Here is a 19,758-nt window from a genome sequence, read left to right on the forward strand (position 1 = left end):
GCATCCTTGCCATGCCATACATAGAAGAGAATTACTTTGATAGGTTGTTCAAGGAGTCCTCCGAAGTCATTCGTTCAAAGGCATACTAAATAGAACTCAAGGAATGGTCCTTAATGACATCTGGAAATCATTAATTACTTATATTTTTTAGACTAACATCTAGTATTTTAGTCTAATCATGAGTAATTAATATAAATATAATTGCTATTTTATGTTTATGTTAAGCAACCTCCCAATGATGCTGTTAGTCATATAGACATCAAAACACGTATAGGAAATACATCTAGTATAAATGAACAATTATGTATGAGTTAAAAACCTAGTTATGAATCAAGCAATTTACTCATAGTGAATCACAAAAAAACTCTTATTTATTTGGGGGGGGGAGCTGTTGAGTGGATATGCAGATGGCAGTGAAGCAGTTGAGGATAATAATAATTTGCATAAAATGCCTAAGTTAGTACCACTGGTAACAAATCAAAATGGGATAGTTAATATAAAGCATCAGGATATCAGTAAGCATAAAGGGCTTTTGCACTTTATATAAACTAATGCCAGGAGCATTGAGAACAGAGGAGAGAAATTTTTGGCATTGGTTAGTTCACCCCTGGCCAAAGGTTATTGGCATTAGTGAGACAGAGCTGACAGATGATGATATGGTTAGTAGGATAGGATGTAAAGGTATACAGTATTCAGGGAGGATATGGAGAAAAGAAATGGGGAGTGTTATTGATGAGAGCCGACAAACTGCAACCAAAGTAGAACTTCAGAGAAATAGAAGTTCAACTGCAGGGCAGTGAAAATAGAACATTTGAGACTATCTGGTGTGAGATAAAGGCCAGTAGAACAAAAATATACAACTGGATGTTTCTATACACTAGGGGATAGAAAAGATTATGGGGAAATAGTACACACACACACACACACACACACACACACACACACACACACACACACACACACACACAGTATATAAGCTCAATGAGTGGAGGAGGAGTAATTATGGGGGATTTCAACTATGGGAACACACATTGGAAGGGAAAGAGGACATATGAGAGGAAAGAAATGGAATTTATGCAGTTACTAAGGAATAATTATCTGAGACAGCATGTGATGGAATATACTAGGGGTTTGAGAGTACTAGATCTAGTACTTCCAGGTGAGAATTTGCCTATAACCAATATGACCACGTTGCCGCCAACTGGTGAGAGGATCATATGGTGCTGACATGGAAGGTGGCTAAATGTGTGGAATTTCCAGTTAAGGAGTAAATGTGGAATTACAGAGCTGGTAAGTATGATAAGCTTATGAGATTGCTTGGATCAGTGCCATGGCATGTGAAACTGCAGGGGCTGGATGTTGATAGTGCATGGCAAGTGGTAAAGGAGCGTTTGAGGGAAGTAATGGCAGACTGCATACCTAGTAAGGAAAGTAAATCAAGTGGGAGTTAAATGGATGAATATCATCATTAAGTGGGGGTACAAAAAAAAAAAAAATTGTGAAATCAATTCAAGAAAAAATGTGACCAGCAAGCACATGAGCAGTACAAAGCACAGGCTAGAAAGGTAACCAGTTTGGTAAGAAATGCAAAAGCAAAGTATGAAAAGAAATTAGCAGTGTAGTGTAGGCCAAAGATAATCCCAAACAATTTTTTCAATATATTGCAAGTAAAAGAAAGAATGTTTATGGCAGAATGATTTTAATGAATGCTGATAGTATTCATTAAAATCAGGAGGTAACTGAATCATATAAAATGAATTTTGTAAATGAACACTTTGCAAGAATATATCATCCAGGTGGAGATATTGTAGTAATTTGAGAGGCAAAGATTTATATGGGACTTACATTGTTTAATCTATGTCTCAGTTCTGGGTTAGTCCCAGTTCCAAGGGGATGGAAAGAGAGGAAAAATTGTTCCATTGCATAATTAGGCTCCAAGTCTAATATAGCAAATTACTAATTGATCAGCATATCAGGAGTTGTTGTCGAGGTACTAGAGAAGTTGGTATATAAGCATGGATAGAAGCAAATGGAATATTGAAAATGAAAGTATTGGGAAGAGCAGCATGGTTTTGTGAAAGGTACGTCGTACCTCAGTAACTTGCTCCCATTTTATAATACTGTGACAGCTGAGCTGGTAAAGGTAATGAGTTTACAGTGATACCACTGGACTTTGCAAAACATTTGATAAAATACGGAATTCTAATCAATAGACTGCAGCCCATGGGGATGGATATAGGGTTGGTGAGGGGTATAAGAGTGTGGTTGATGGAGAGATATCAGAGAGTAGTTTATTTAGGAGTACAGTCCAAAACAAGGCCTGTGACTAGTGGCATGCTGCAGGGAATGCTACTGTTTAATTTGTACATTAATGATATAGGAAAGGATCTGAGAAGAGCTGTTCAGTTATTTGCCAATGATCCTACGTTGGGTAGAGCAATATTTAATGCATATGATGTTAAATGTTTTCAGGATGATTTGAACTAGCAGTCAGGGCAAAGGAGAATGGATGTCAGTTTAATGTGGCAATGTGTAAGGTTATGCATTTTGGGGTGAAAAGATTACTGGCTGTATACCACATTGATGAAACTGTATTCCAGGAAACTGATGAAGTAAAAGATTTAGGTGTGTTGTACAGGGAGTTGAAGTTTAGAGGAGAGCACATAGCAAAAGTGGCTAAAGCAGCTCATCGGATTACTTGGTTACTGAAGAATACTTTGATGAGCAGAGACAAGCAGGTTATTATTCCTCTTTATCGAGCCTTGATGAGACCCCCCCATCTTGACTACTGCATGCAGAGCTAGATTTCTTAGTGATGATGAAGATCTGAAGAGAATCCAGTGGTGAGTAACCAAAATGGTAGCAGGTCTATGGAATGAATCTTATGAGAACAGGTTGAAGATTTGTGGATAAAGAAATTGGTTGACAGGCAGAAAAGGATGATATGATTGAGACATACAAATTACAGAAAATGAATCTAAATGTTTGTTAATCATTTATCCTAGCCTGACCTCTGGTGAGAAAGAAAGAAATTACTGAAGAGTTTTTACAAGATTAATACAGAGGATATTTTTCAGAACAGGTCTGGTGGCAGGAGAACTAGGTGCCATTCTTGGAAACTGAGCAAGAGAGTTAGAACAAGATTTTTTGCTTGAAGAGTGGTGAATGAGTGGAATTGGTTGCCAGCGTATGTTGTTGGTGCCAAGACTGTGAATGAGTTCAAAGCACAGTATGACAGATACTGTGTAAATGTTGGATAGTGCTTGGCATGATGTTTAGGGCCTCCCTCATTGAGCCTAAGGACTCCATGGAGTAGCCCATAATAATAATAATAATATTTATTTATTTATTAATTTTATTATTATTATTAATCCCAACAACAAAAAATCCTCAATTAAAATGCCTTTACAACACTGACAAAGCCTATGTAATGTGCATTATGAAATTCTGTTCCTTGAAATTGCCTTAACCAGTAAGTGAAACTTATCCTTCATCATATGTTATTATATTTTTACTTCTGAAGACTTTAAATCAGTCTTTTTTTCATTCTTCACAGTTTTTAAATTGTAAATTTTTAATTACTTAAATATAAAGAGCCAATAGGCTTCACTTCGGTGAAGTAACTTTATTTAAATTAAAGGGATATTAAATCCCACATTGTTTCATAACCGAATATAGTAAACTATAAAAGTATCGCCGAATAGTAGTATAAGCCAAAGCACGTAGTCCAACACTAGGGCAACTCGTTGCAAAGGTGGGAAAAGTTCTGATCACTATTCTTAGTATTTCCCATAATCTAAAACCCATCTTCTAGGAGATGTATGATGTTATACATTATGGTGGAAGATCACTACCCAGACCAGTTTCAACTTTTATTGAGGTCTCATCAGTGAGTAGGTAGACATTTCTTTTCGCTATACCCTTAGTATTAATTTGGCCTACCTACTCACTGATGAGACCTCAAATACATCACCAAATTTATTCCTCATTCATGTTGCATCTTTTAAATTAGTTACTGTTATTTTAATGCTTCAGACTTTTATTTATATCTCAGATTTTAAATTTTAAGATTGCTTTTCTCTTTTATATCAAAAATTATAAAAGGAGTAACATGAACAATAAGTTCACTGATAATATAAAGTCTTACTTCATGGTCACTCTCACCAACCAGTGGAACATTTAACAACTCATTTACCCCCACCAACAATAACATTCACTGATGAGTTGATCAAATTCAAGACACTAAAAATTCGTGTGCACTCTCGGTTACATACTGCCTAAGGTAGATGTTCCTCGAAAAGTCAAGAAACTCGCTTTCTTTACTTCTGGATGCTACATCATCATCCCAATTACAATAAATAAAATTACCCATAATGATCACTCTTTTCATCTTATTATTATTATTATTATTAATATTAACATCTGGCCTCCATGGAGTTCAGAGACTCATTGTGGGAGGTATACACTGTCACATACAATGCTCGTCCAACCTCATGCCTTAAAATGATTCAATGTATCTACATTCACAAAACACTCAGGCAATGCATTCCACTCTCTGTGAAGCATCTTCTCCTCACTCTTCTGCTCACACCCTCTTTATACAGTTTCCAGCAATGGCCTCTTGTTTTATCTCTCTCTCTCTCTCTCTCCCATTTTATGAAAAATCTCTTCCATGTCAACCTGATAACAACCCCTGACTAGCTTATATGTCTCAATCATATCCCTATCCCTCCTATTCATGAGGCTTAGCAATTTACATTCTCTCAATCTGTCCTCATACTCCACATTCCAAAAGCCACTGACCACCTTTGTGAATCTTCTCTGGACTCTTTCCAACAGATCTCATCACCATGAAAACCAAGCAACCAAATCTCTTATATGCTTGGCTAATTCGTTAATATATATTTCATTGTCACTCTCCTCCACAACACTACGTGACATCCACTAAATATTTCATTCAATCTAACGCTATTATTTCTTCCTTGCATCTCCACCATGCATGGAAAAAACTTCTTTGCTATCATCAAACAGCATTCCATCTTCCCTTTTCATGTTTTATATCTTCAACAAAAAATATTATAACCCTCTATTTCTATTCCTGTGAGAATGTTATCCAGACCCAAATACATCTCACTCATTCCAACAATTTTAGGTGAATGAACTCTATCAATGAAAAAATTTTGTTCCCCTTATTTCTGATGTGTCTTACATTCGTATACAAGCATAATAATTCATTTCTAAGTTTGTAACATGTCCCACCAATACCACTTCTCAGATGCAACTTTTCCAATCCAGCCAATCTTTTCGCCAAAACCATTTTAATGCATTTCATCATTCTTATAAAGTTCCAACCGTTCCTCAAACTTGTACCACAGATTCACAAAATATATTCCTTTCCCCTAACTCATCTCTGCTAACATATTATTCATGATTTATGCTCAGTGTCTTGACTCATTACTGTCATAATTTAGCAATAAAATGACCACCTTTCCTACAAGACCATATTTTACTCTCCCCAGTATCCTCCTAATATCAATTCTTCCATTTTCTCATTCCCATAAAATTTATTCCCATAAAATCATTTGTTCCTACTACCAACTCTTTTGCTTGCTTACTCCTCATATTAATAGTTTTGTTCATTCTATCTCTAGGAAAAAAAAAATGTTTATAATTTAATTCACCATACCTGTAATAATTGAATCATCATACAATCACTCACAAATCACCCACTACAACTTACGTAGATGCAACTTTTCCAATCCAGCCAATCTTTTCGCCAAAACCATTTTAATGCATTTCATCATTCTTATAAAGTTCCAACCGTTCCTCAAACTTGTACCACAGATTCACAAAATATATTCCTTTCCCCTAACTCATCTCTGCTAACATATTATTCATGATCTATGCTCAGTGTCTTGACTCATTACTGTCATAATTTAGCAATAAAATGACCACCTTTCCTACAAGACCATATTTTACTCTCCCCAGTATCCTCCTAATATCAATTCTTCCATTTTCTCATTCCCATAAAATTTATTCCCATAAAATCATTTGTTCCTACTACCAACTCTTTTGCTTGCTTACTCCTCATATTAATAGTTTTGTTCATTCTATCTCTAGGAAAAAAAAAATGTTTATAATTTAATTCACCATACCTGTAATAATTGAATCATCATACAATCACTCACAAATCACCCACTACTTCTTACGTATATCTGTCTTTCATTTCATTCTTCTTCCATGCACATCTACTATTCTCTTCATTTCACTTCACATATTATTATTATTATTATTATTACTACCCAAGATTCTATGAAATCAAAGACTCATCTAGGACAGCGCTTCATAAACTGTTGGCAGCGGCCCCCTTGGGGGCCTTGGGTTTTGTTGAGGGGAGCCTTGAAATAATGAAAACAAATTTAAAATGTTTTAAGACTAAGTAGATTTTTTTTATTTTAAAAGAAACGTATTTAACTTTTATTATTTATTATTTCTTTTTTGTTATTTTTTATATTTTAATAGAAAAATTCACACATTGGTGTTGGTTCACAAACTTTGCTTCCTGCGTATTTCAGCACTTAATGAATATTAGTAAATATTGTTTATTCATATGTTTCATTTCAAAGCAGTGGTTAATTGTATTTACTTCAAATGCTCTCCAGGGAAGCTCCAAATCTTCCTGTCCCTTTCATCATGAGTTCGTAATCAGAGACTGTTGATAATGACTTTATATACATATCAAAACTCGTTTTATATTATCACTGTCATCCGAGCTAGTTTTCTGTTACCAATAAAAGTTTCGCATATACTTCACACATGAAAAAAAGCTTAAACAAGTTCATGTGGGGAGATAGAAACTCTCTTGCAGTGGTAAACAACATGCCCTCCCTAAAAGCCACTATACTGCAGAGGCAATAAAAACAAGTACTTTTATTATGCCAGTGAATAAGGTATGAGGAGTCTGTGTAATATATTTCTCAACAAATACTGCAATTAGAGACAACTGGGATAAAAACACACTAATTAATGAATCACATGTCCCCTCATACAGAAACTATGCTGTATATATAGACTGAAACAAAACCATATGTTGCATCGGCAAACACAGTAACTATCTAAAAACTATTGTTATTAATTAGATGTGTGCGAGTTCGATTTTCCAAGGTAGCAATAAAATTCAACCGAATGTGTTAAAAATCGTAAAAGTGTTAAAACTAAATAATATATATATATAATGAATGTTATGGCAGTTTCACATATGGAATTCGGTTGAAGAGAGTTAGCATTTCAACTCAATTGTCAGCTATGCTTTTATCTTTCGGTTGCACGATCTTTTGTTAATACCGCACCAATCATAAGCAAGTTTTAATAACCTGCCTTTGCTGTCTGTTTCGCATTAGGCTTAATTACCTTAAAGGGATAAAAGTCACAAAAGAGAAAAATGTTCCTGGTCCAGGGATTCCCTTATTCAGGTAATATTCACTAATTTCATGTTATCAGTCTGTGGTGTGCCAGTATCGGTAAGTGGTGATATTATTTGATCTATTCTAAGTTAAAAAAATTTAACCCTGAGATGGATAAGTGGCTGATAAAAAATAAAAAAAAATTCCCGTGAACAATCACAAGAAGCAGAAACAGACTCAAAAAAAAGGACAGTATTTCATGTTTTACCAGAACAGCCCGCATCGGCTTCAGAACCAAACGGTAAGAGGCAAAAAATGTAATATATGCATTTGATTTTTGCAATATTCGCTGTGTATGTTTTGTATTGAATATAAATACAATAAATATTATAATAATATATCTCTCTATTACGATTTTTTTTTGAAGGGGGCCGTGAAATATTTCAATTTTTGTAAAGGGGGCCCTGACATCCAGAAGTTTGGGAAGCACTGATCTAGGAGGTCCTTTTATCAAACACACAGCTCATCATACCATGCTTTAAACACACTAAAATTCTCTGTAGACACCATGCTTTCAGGCTAGGTATTCCAATCATTCACAACTCTGCATGAAAAAAAATCTGCTTCTCACTCCCCTACTCACACCCTCCTTGAACAGCTTCCATGGGTGACCTCTGGTTCTCCCCTGATCTCCCACTATTTTCTGTAAAACCTCTCCAGCATTGATCATATAACAATCCCTTACTAACTTGCAGATCTCTATCATATCTCCTCTACTACTGTCTACCAGACTCTGCAAGTTGCATCTTTTCAATCTTTCCTCATACTCGAGATTAGAAATTTCTATTCAAGAGATTAGAAACTACCTTAATCAGTCACCTCTGGATGCTTTCCAACATCTCTTCATCCTTCTAAAAACCAGGTGACCAAATCTGAGCACAATAGTCCATGTGTGGCCTAATCAAAGCCTTATACAGTGAAACAAGAATCTACCTACTTCTACAAGTCAGTGTGCTCCACATCATTACCAGAAGCCTTTATGTTGTCTTTACAATTTTGGCTACGTGCCCATCCCCCTAAATTTCAGATCCTTATCCACTATCACCACCAGACCTCTTATTTCCTCCACCTCTAACAATATATCCTCACCAAGCATAAATTCTGCATCCCATATTTGTTTTTCAAATTTTAAAACCTTACATTTTGCAACATTGAACCCACATCCCCATTCCCAATCACCCAATTTATTCAAGTCTTCTTGTAAGGCCACAACATCTTCTCTACTCTTCATGGTTCGTCCCAACTTTGCATCATCTGCAAACAACTGAATATCTCCATCCAAATCTTCACCAATATCATTAATATACAAGTTAAACAGCAATGGCCCTAAAACAAATCCCTGAGGCACACCACTAATAACTTTCCTTTTCCTGGATATCGCTCCCCCATACATGACTTGTTGTACCTATCAGATAGCCAGTCTCCAATCCAATGCACCAATCTAATATCCAACAATGTATGATAAGTTGATAGTCAAACCATCCACTCTGGTTTGACTATCAACTTATCATACGGTAATCTATCAAAAGCCTTTGCAAAATCTAAGTATATTACTGTGTATCCTTCTTCTCTGTCCATGGAGGAAGTCACCTTATTGTAATAAGTAGATTACTAAAACATGACCTCCCTTTAGCAAACCTATGCTGTCCATCAAAGACGATACCACTGTTGTCAACCCAATTCTGGATCCTAGTTCTCACAAGCTTCTCCAACAACTTAACTACAACACCTGACACACAGATAGGCCTATAGTTTGATGTTCGAGTTCTATCACCTCCTTTATGAAATGGCACAATCTTGCCCTCCTGCTCCTTAGGAACTTGACCCAGTGCAAGACTTGTATTAAAAAAAATGTCAAGGTCAGCATCAACTCCTTGGCACATTCCTTCAGAATATGTGATGATATATTATCAAGTTTCACAGCCTTATTTACATCTAGTTTTCACAACTCCCCATAAACGTCTTACTCACTTACAGTCATTCTCTCTTCCCCCATCATCAACTGCTCTCAATCTCTCCATGAAGTCACATTCACAAGATTGAAAGACCTTTATGAAATGCTCATTAAGTATCTCCACCACACCTTCTGCAACAGCTGTCTTTATACCATTTTCTCCAATCAATGTCATCTTTCCATAATCATTCTTTCTTTTGCTGGCTCCATATCGAAAGAACTCCTTAGGATTCTTTTTGGCTTCATTAGCTAACTGCTGTTTACACCTCTCTTTAGCTACCCTCACCAACCAAGTCATCCACCTTGCTTGGTCTTTGTAGTAATCATGGAATTGGTTATTTCCACTTCTCTTATGCTGCCTCCATAATGCCCTTTTTCTCTGTATCGCATGCTTAATCTCTTTATTCATCCATTTCACACCTACCTTATTTAACCTTCTCACCCTTGGAATACATTTAGACATTGCATCTACTAGACAGTTTTTGAAAATCCTCCAAGCTGCATTGATCTCTTTTCCAGCTAACTCCTTATTCCCTGACACACCTGCAAGCTGTCTCCTGAGCTCTTCATAATCACCCCGCCCCTAGTAGTTCCAGTATACCCTTTTCTTACAGAGGTCCTCATACTGTTGGTAACCACCCAGGTAATCACCTCATGGTCACTCCCACCAATCGGTGAGTGATTTGACACCTCATTTATAATTACATCCTCTGATGAGATGACCAAATCCAAGACTCTTAATCCTCGTGTGCCCTCTGTTACATACATACTGTCTGAGGTAGTTATCCCGCAAATACTCAAGAAACCCATTTTCTTTACTTCTAGTTGCTATCTCATCATTCTAGTCTATATTGCCATAATTAAAATCGCTCTTTACCTATTTGCATGGCTAATTTAATTATACATTTCATAGTCACTATCATCCACATTTCCTGGTCCATAACTACATCCAACCAAGTATTTCATTCCATTCGCCTCTATCTCACACCATACTGCCTCAAAACCACTCACACTATTTCCCTCTTGCATCTGTACTTTGTATGGACATAACTCTTTCTCTATTATCAATAGCACTCCCCTCCCTTTTTACCCAATCTATCCTCACGAAACACATTATACCCTTCTATCTCTATTCCTGTCATGATGTTGTCCTCATCTAACCATGTCTCACTTATTCCAACAATTTTTGAGTGAACAGACTCAATTAGTGCAACCATTTCATCTGCCTTGTTTCTTACACTTCTAGCATTTCTATATAAACACAACAGCTCATTCCTTGATCTACAACTAGTTCCACTGATAACACACAATCGATGTGATCTCTCCATGCTCGACTGGGGCTATTTCCCTTTCTGCTTATTCATTTCAGAACCCTCTTCAATTCCAACTGTTTCCTCTTGATCCCAGGTCATCCCATTCTTTTCCTGTCTACATATGCTCTCACATACTCTTGGAGCATCCACCGTTCTCACACTGTGTATTCTATCCACCCTGAGCCTCCCCATTTCCCTGATATGCTCTATCTCCTGTCTCATCTTCAGAAAGTCTACTTTCAAATCTTGAATCGGTTCTCAGCATTATTTACTCTTGCTATTTTGCCATTAGCCACACACACTTTCTTATCATTAGTCACACTCTTTATTAGTGTCAGCCTCAAACATTTTCTCACCATATGTTTCAATAACTACTCCATGTTCCCTCTCTGATTCAAAGTAAACTCATGGTCCATCAGATCCAGAATTGGGTTGACAGCAATGGTATCATTTTGATGGACAGCATGGATGTGCTAAAGGGAGGTCATGTTTTAGTAATCTACTTACTTATTACAATAAGGTGACTGATTCCTTGGACAGAGGACAAGGATACACAGTAATATACTTAGATTTTGCAAAGGCTTTTGATAGATTACTGCATAATAAGTTGATAGTCAAACTAGAGCAGATGGGGGTTGGATATTAGATTGGTGTATTGAATTGGAGACTGGATATCTGATAGGTATCAGCAAGTTATGTATGGGAGTTATGTTTAACTTGTATATTAATGATATAGGTGAAGATTTGGATGGAGATATTCAGTTGTTTGCAGATGATGCAAAGTTGGGACGAACCATGAAGAGTAGGGAAGATGTTGTGGCCTTACAAGAAAACTTGAGTAAATTGGGTGATTGGACACGAAAATGGGGATGCGAGTTCAATGTTGCAAAATGTAAGGTTTTAGAATGTGGGAAACAAAGATGGGATGTAGATTTTATGCTTGGTGAGGATATATTGTCGGAGATGGAGGAAATAAGGTTCTGGGGATGATAGTGGATAAGGATCTGAAATTTAGGGGACATATTGCCAAAATTGTGAAGACAACACAAAGACTTCTGGGAATTAAGCGGAGTACACTGCCCTGTAGAAGTAGGGAGATTCTTGTTCCATTGTATAAGGCTTTGATTAGGGCACACATGGATTACTGTGCCAGGATTTGGTCACCTGGTTTTCAAAAGGACAAAAAGATGTTGGAAAGGGTCCAGAGGCGACTGACTAAGGTAATTTCTAACCTCTGGAATGTCAAATATAAGGAAAGATTTAGAAGATCCAATTTACAGAGTCTGGTGGATAGGAGAAAAAAGGGGAGATATGATAACGACCTAAAAGTTAGTAAGGGGTTGTTAAAGGATCAATGTTGGAGAGGTTCTACAGAAAACAGTGGGAGATCAGGGGAGAACCAGAGAGGTCATACCTGGAAACTGTATAAACAGGGTGTGAGCAGGGGAGTGAGAAGCAGGTTTTTTGTATGCAGAGTTGTGAATGATTGGAATGCCTTGTTTGAGAGTGTGGTGTCTGCAGAGAATTTGAGTGTTTAAAATGCGGTATGATGAGCTGTGTATGATAAATGAACCTCCTAGGGGTCTTGGGTAATAATAATAATAATAATATCACATTTACTGCATATCCACAATCCTTCAGTTCTCTTATTCAACCTCTCCACAAAACATTCTGCCCATTCATCACTCTCGAAGGAAAAAAATCTAATTCTAATATCCTCGCCAACAATGTCAACACAATTTCCAGTGGTGATCCCCTAGTTGTCTTCTCTCTTGTCATGCAATGGGGAAAAAAAAACATTTTTGGTATCTATCCTATAAAACTCTCTCAATAATTTATGTTTCTATCATGATCCCCCTCCTCCACTCTTTTTTTTGCATAATCCCAATTTGCAACAAGGGGTCAGGGAAGCTTGATACTGACATAACAGCAGACAGAGTTAAATTTTAGTAACCAAATTGATAAGGAGGTTAAGTCATCACATTGGATAACTGCAATGCTGAAGAGAACACTAACTTATAGAAATAATAAATTTATTCTCTCTGTACAAGGCTTTTATAAGACCACATCATGAGCACTATGCTCAAATATGTTCAGCTGGATTCAGAGGAGATGAGGAAACAATTGTAAAGATCCAATAGTGGATAATGACATCTGGTCTATAGAATTATCCTTATCCAGGAAAACGGCTTCAGTAATAGATGAAGAGATACGATATGATAGAAACATAAGTTTATAAGGAACTTAAAGACACAAGTGGAACATTACAGATCCTCCAAGAGGAATGCATGCTGTATAAACAGGAGTAGGTTCAGAAGAGCAATCATTTTAAGTAAGATACTCCAGAAACTTTTTATGAGCAGCATTTCACCTAAAGTTACTGCTCACTATTTCTGTATTCCAGTTGTTATATTTTCATCATCTGAAAGAGCACAACAAGTACAGCTAAGTTGTGATTAATGCGAGTTCAAATATTGCAAAATTCAATTTAGTGTGAACTGTACAATGATATCAGGCCACATTTAATGCAAACCAAAATTCAGTTAATGCAAGGCTAGCACATGCACAGTGGAGATCATTAGATTACTGTTAGGATTTTAAATGCTGCTACTTCAGCCTGCACTTGTTTATTTTTGTGTGTGCATGTGCTGCTGCCTACTGTAATATGTTGTGTTGGGTTTTGTGATTTATTTTAATTATTTTAAAAAGTACCTTAACAAAATGGACAAAAGGAAGATTCCTTCAGATAGAAACACTATGAGTGAAAAAATAGAAGAGGCTTGTTATTACATTAGAGCAAAAATTTTATGATTGAACAACATGAACATGGCCATAGCAACCCTAACATAGGATGAATGCCTGAATCTATAGTACAGAATATTTTAAAACATGCATGAGGAATGAAATAAAAGGTAAAGTTGCATCAGCATTTTTGTGGTTTGCAAACATCTACAAGGAATAGAAATGTTACAATGATATAAACAGAGCACCTTTTAACTGTATGGATTGAGAATTACAATCAAAAATTCATTTCCTTAGAACAGCAGCCATTCAGAAAAAAGCTTTAAATTTGTTTAAGAAAGTGTCAGAAAATATAATGAAGTAGAAGAAACATTTAATGCAAGTCTTGATTGGTTTGATCAATTTAAAAATCAAGTTTAGCTGCTGTGTGATATTAAAATTAACAGTGAAGTGACCATAGCAAATGAGGATGCAGTATCTAAATATCCTGATGTTTTTTAAAAAAAATAATCAAAGATGTGGATATGCTGATCAACAAATATTTAACATTGATGAAAAACTGATTTATTCTGGAAAAGGATATGCTTTTGGAATTCAGATTTCTAAGGAAGATAAACTCAAGCTGAAGTTTTTCTTTCTTAGAGAGAAAAACTCAAGCCTTTACTGAATATTTCATTAATAAACATAAAAAAACATATAATATTTTTCACTACCTATTTCCATCAAGCTGAAATCAATTACTATATTTTACTTATTATAAGTTCGAATAGTGCAAATTCAAATAATGCAACCACTTCTTGGGATTCATTTTCTGTGCTAAATGAGACCTTTCATTCTTTCAAAATTTGTTCCCCTCCAGGTGGCTATATTACAGAAAATAACAGCCAAAAGTTGTAGATAGAAATACAATTATAGGATGAGTATTTATTTACTTATAGACTAAGTTTTCAATTTATTATTAATTTTATGAACTGATGATAACTTCTCTTTAGGTAACTGTTTCTTGCAAGTCTGAAGTGCTCAATAATGAAAGATCAATATAATAATATAAGAATTCCTTGTATTTGTTAAAATTGAATAATAAAAATTTAGAGATTGTTCATATTTTGGCATGTTTGCTTAAAACTTATATCTCATTTTATCAATGAAGTGATTAACAGAAACATTTCTGATTTATAATGATATTACCTGTGATCCGTGATCTGACACCCCAAAGATGTAGTTCTTGTTCTGGATGACTATTTATACTATAAGTTCCAAACATTTGTCCCCACTGTTCATAGCTGTCTAATGCATTCAATGCTCTGAAGAATTTCATAATGCAGAAAGAAAAGACAATAACTTTTATAAGGGACTTCAAAATGACATATATGTGCCAATTACATACTTTTTAACAGATCAAACGCTGTTCAAGGGTACCAAATTTAAACAATTTGGTAATGCTGAACAGAATTTATATAATTTAAATAATATCAAAAATATAACTATTATTGTCATAAAAATAAAATGAGGAATGAACACTGACATACCATGATTACTAATTCCAAATTGGAGAAGTTACTTAAAAAGAAAAGTAGTGGTCATGCACATTATCCATCTGCTGTCTCAATTCAAATATCAAGTCAGCACTTGTAAATACATCAACTTTCATCTCTGTTATTTTGAAAACAGATAGTAGTATCTGTGAATATCTGCTACCTATTTTACTGTAAGGATACAGTTCCAGTTCAGAATCCATGACAGTGAATTCTGAAATGCACTTGTAAAACATACTTTCCAAAATGCTTTATCAAGTTCATTATTAAGAAAGCAAACATGTTGGATGAAGTAAATAACTTTAATGCAAGTAGCAAAAATAGAGGAAGTGGAAGGCACGAAAAATGAGTTGATTCATGTGAGGGGAGAGATTAGAAGATCAGAAAAGTTGACTGATTTGAAGCAAATAAGAAGTGTGAGAGGAGAGAGAGAGAGAGAGAGAGAGAGAGAGAGAGAGAGAATGGGCAAAGCAGGAAACAGAATGACAGGAAGGTAAATGATAAGTGAGGGGAAAGGATGGGGGGATAAGCAAGGCATGAAATGGATATGAGATGTATGGGAAATTTAATGATTCATGGTGTACAGAACAGAACAGAATGTTAGAGAAGGAGTGTATGCCTGAAGGAATGATACAGAGTGTGTCTATAGCAACAGAGAAAGGCAAGAATGTGAATGATATGATAGTGATGGTTGGTGCAAATGATCTGAGTGGTACTGTAAAGCAGGCGGTAAGAGATCTGAGGTTATTGCAGGAAACTGTGCAGCAGAAAAGTGACAGGAGAAAATTGTGTCTTGCCCAGATATGAGAATGCAGAACTGAAAAGGAGAGCAGTAATAATGAGTGAGTATGCTTGGAATGCATACACATATTTGAGGACAGAAGAAAGCTGTATACAAGAGGTGTATGCATTTGAACATGGAAGAGTGTAGGCACCTGGAAAATGCTATTCTTGAGGAAAGCGAAAGTGTTAGGGCAGGAAAACCAGAGTTGCCAGGGTGGATGGTAGCATTCTCTCATCTCCCAAGTGACTATTTCTACAAGAGGTAGCCTCTTATAGAAATAGTCACTTGGGAGATGAAAGAATGTATGGTATATTGTAGAGCCAAATAAAGCCTAGAGGCAATAATAATTGATATAGAAAAGATGATGATGAAAATGCATTGATGTTTCTTTATACTAATGCCAAGAGTATCAAGAATAAAGGAAGTGTGTGATATTGATAGCCTCAGCCTGTTCAAAAGCTATTGAAATTAGATTGTATTTTATTAGATTAGATTAGAAATTAGATTAGATTACATTGTATAAATGTGGTTGACAGAGGAAGATGTCCTGATAAGACTAGAAGGATAGAGCAAATTTCATCAGGATAGGAAAGGTGAACAGGTTGGTGGAGCGTTACTTATGAGTAATCAGTTGAGTCTTCTCGGAGGGGAGAATTTATAAGGTAATAGCATTAATAGTTTTAAAAGTTTATGGTGTGAGGAGGTAGACAGGACAAGGACAAGATATTTAGTAGGATATTACTATAGGCTTGGGAAAGGGGGGGGGGTGAGTGATAAGCAAAAAATGTTGAGGCAGATTAGTTTGCCAAGTACAAAGTGAGATATTAACAACAGCAGTATAAATTAGAGGAAATAGTATACACTGGAGCCCTTGAGAGACAGCTGTCTTAGGAGATATGTAGTAGAGGGAACATAAGGATCAAGAATTCTGGATTTGGTCCTTGTGACAGAGGATCTGATTATAACAGATATCAGTCTTGCCCCCATACTAGTGAAAGCAATCATGAAATCTTAACATGGAGGCTTTGCAGAATTATGAAAGAAAAAGAATTTATGTGGAATTATAAGGGAGATGACTATAACAATCTTAGAAATCAGCTTGGTAAAGTCATTTACTTTACACAATCTAGTGTGATGTGCATGACTAATGAAATCAAACAGGAACTGCTTCCTGTTTATGTGCATATGAAAAAGAGGCTATGGAAAAGTATAAAGAGAAGTGGAGAGAAAGGGAAATCCTTGTTTCAGTCATTTTCTAGCTTTTTATGATAAGGACAAGAGCAGTTGATGAGGGAAAGGCACATATTGCCATTTCGTTTTGGATTTTGCAAAGGCATTTAATAAAGTTCTACATGATAAGTTGAAATTTAAGTTGTACCACATGAGATTAGATGTGAGGTTAGTGAAATCGTGTGAAAATTGATTGTCTGATGGATAATAGAGAATTGTGTATGGGGAGTAGTCAAGGAAGAGGAAAGTCACAAGCGAGGTTCAACAGGGATCAGTATCATGACTTTTGCTTTTTAACGTTTGTGCTAATGATATTGCCAACAGGTTGCAGGGAGATATTCATTATTTGCAGAATGTAGGTTGGAAGGATTATATATAATAATAGTGCAAATATGAAGACTGATCTGGAGAATTAATTTAATGTAACTAAAAGTAAGGTCTTGAACTTTGGGATCTATTGATAGGAAGCTGCATAATCTGGTGAATCTATGCTAGAGGAAGTGAAGAAGCCAAGGGTGCTAGTCAATAAAAATTTGAAACTTAGGAGGACATATTGCTGCAATACTAAGAAAGACTTTGACCATTTAGAGATAAAAGAGTGATGATTGATTACACTGTATAAATCCCAGTTCAGGCCTTATCTGGGTTATGCCATCTGGATTTGAAGAAGATAAATTATCTGCTTTCTGTACCCTCTCCAGGGGTACAGAAAGCAGATAACAAAAATATCATTTTTGTTATCTGCTTTCTGATAACAGGACTCTACAGTAAATTAAAGATACCAAGAAATTATATTCTTGGTTTAATACTTTATCCTAGTCTAAGCAAACAATGTCTGTACATGAAGAATCTCCACAACTGGGATGCTTTTGTATTTGTTTTATACCTGTTTGATTTGTCCAAATCAAATTTGGACATATTTGTTTAATATGAGTCTTACATTGGGTCAAGTTCCAAACAGTCATCATTTGAGAGGGATGTGAGACGATAGGAAGACCAGCAAATTTGTTGATTTTTTTGCATTTTAACCATTGGACAGGAAGGTCTGACAAATAAAGTAGAGTTCAGCTGTATGGGAAATCTGGGTAGAACAGAGTCTCAAGTCTCTGTTGGTACCATATTGTTGAGGGGGGGAGGAGATGAGAAAGTTTGTGTGTGTATCTACCTGTGTGGATGGGTTTTCCATAAACTGAGAAAGAAAGGGTGCTATTGAATAGTTGTGTGATTAGAGTATCTAGAAAAGACAGGCTATTGTTATTTTATTTTTCTATATTGAACTGGATCTGCAGTACTGGCTGTTAAGGTGAAGGAGGAAAGCATCTAATGTCTCTGAGCTATGTGTACAAATAAAGAATACATCAAATCTTGGCCTGGTAAAAGTCTTAAGAATGGCAATACCAATAACATGTTTATCAAAATGTTCTATAAAGAATTTGGGCAGAGAAGGGTAGAATCCATGGATGTACTTCTACCTGTTCATATAAAGCATCAATGTTTTATTATTATTATCTGAACTCCATGGAGCCAAAGGACACATCATGGAAGACCTATATTCTCTAATGCCAAAAGATCATTGAACTGTGTTTTGAACACATTCACAGTTTCTGCACTTAACACACTTACAGGCAATGCATTCCAATCACAAATCACTCTCCATGCAAAAAACATGCTTCTCACTCCCTTGCTCATACCCTTCTTATACAGCTTCCAAGGATGGTTTTAGTTCTACCCTTGCCTCTCTGTACTCTATGAAATATCTTCTCCACATTAATCTGATAGCAACTCCTCACCAATTTATGTGTCTCAATGATATCCATTCTTCTTCTTCCTTTAAAAAAGCTCTGTAAGTTGCATTCTCTCCTTGTATCTGAAATTCCATAGATGTGACCCTAACTTCATCCTCACCCACCTGAAAACCAGGCTACAAAATCTGTGCACAGTAGTCCATACATGGCCTGATCAAAGCCTTATACAGGCTTTGATCAGGCCATTTGAACCTTAACCATAAACTCTTTGCCTCTGAATGTCAATGTCCTGCTCATTATTGACATAATCCATTGGGACGGTCATACAATTTTAGCAATGTTACCTTCTAAACTTCAAGTCTGTGCCACCATTACTCGCAGATCTCTCATCTCCTTCACCTCCTTCAAAATATCTCCATTAATTCTATACTCTAGATAGATCCCAACCTTGAATACAAAATTTTAAGACCTTGCACTATGCAACATTAAAATGACTTGTATGTTAATGACATTGGAACCAGTTAAGCTGGTTCCAATGTCATTAACATACAAGTTAAACAATAATGGTCCCAAAACAGATCCCTTTGGAGAGGGGCGAATGCTGGTCTTGAAATTCACGCTTGCTCTTGTCATCATTCAGGGAGTAAAAGTTGTGATTGAAGTCTGATTAGCAGAATAATGAATTACTGACCATTTAAAACTATATATTTAGAAATTTATGTACATTTAATCATACAAATACAACATTTATTTTACAAATGATATTCTATATTTTTCAATTTAGATACTTGAATAAAATTCTACCCTATGGTTCTTCTTTATGAACTGGTCAATAACATCTTCATAAAAAGTTGGTTGTAACTTAATTTTCCCAAGCAAAACGCACACTTGTAAAGGCTGGCTAAAGCTCAATGGCTAGAGCTATGTTGACTGTGTATGGCCCCTGTTTAAGCAACAGAGTGAGATGATGTGAAATGGCTATGTGCGCACAT

General features: G+C 35.9%; 1 protein-coding gene across 1 annotated transcript in view; it reads right to left on the reverse strand.

The window, feature by feature from the left end:
- LOC150100406 (uncharacterized) overlaps positions 1-19,758 on the reverse strand; it is a 621,895-nt gene that overhangs the window by 509,844 nt on the left and 92,293 nt on the right. Inside the window, exon 6 of the mRNA XM_090402392.1 lies at positions 14,661-14,776. Within this exon, the coding sequence (XP_090258518.1) occupies positions 14,661-14,776 (116 nt within the window). The remainder of the gene's footprint in view (positions 1-14,660; positions 14,777-19,758) is intronic.

Source organism: Typopeltis vanoorti, chromosome 13 (assembly GCF_054136105.1).
Source record: "Typopeltis vanoorti isolate ZY-2024b chromosome 13, IOZ_Tvanoo_1.0, whole genome shotgun sequence".
NCBI classification, from domain to species: Eukaryota; Metazoa; Arthropoda; class Arachnida; order Uropygi; family Thelyphonidae; genus Typopeltis; species Typopeltis vanoorti.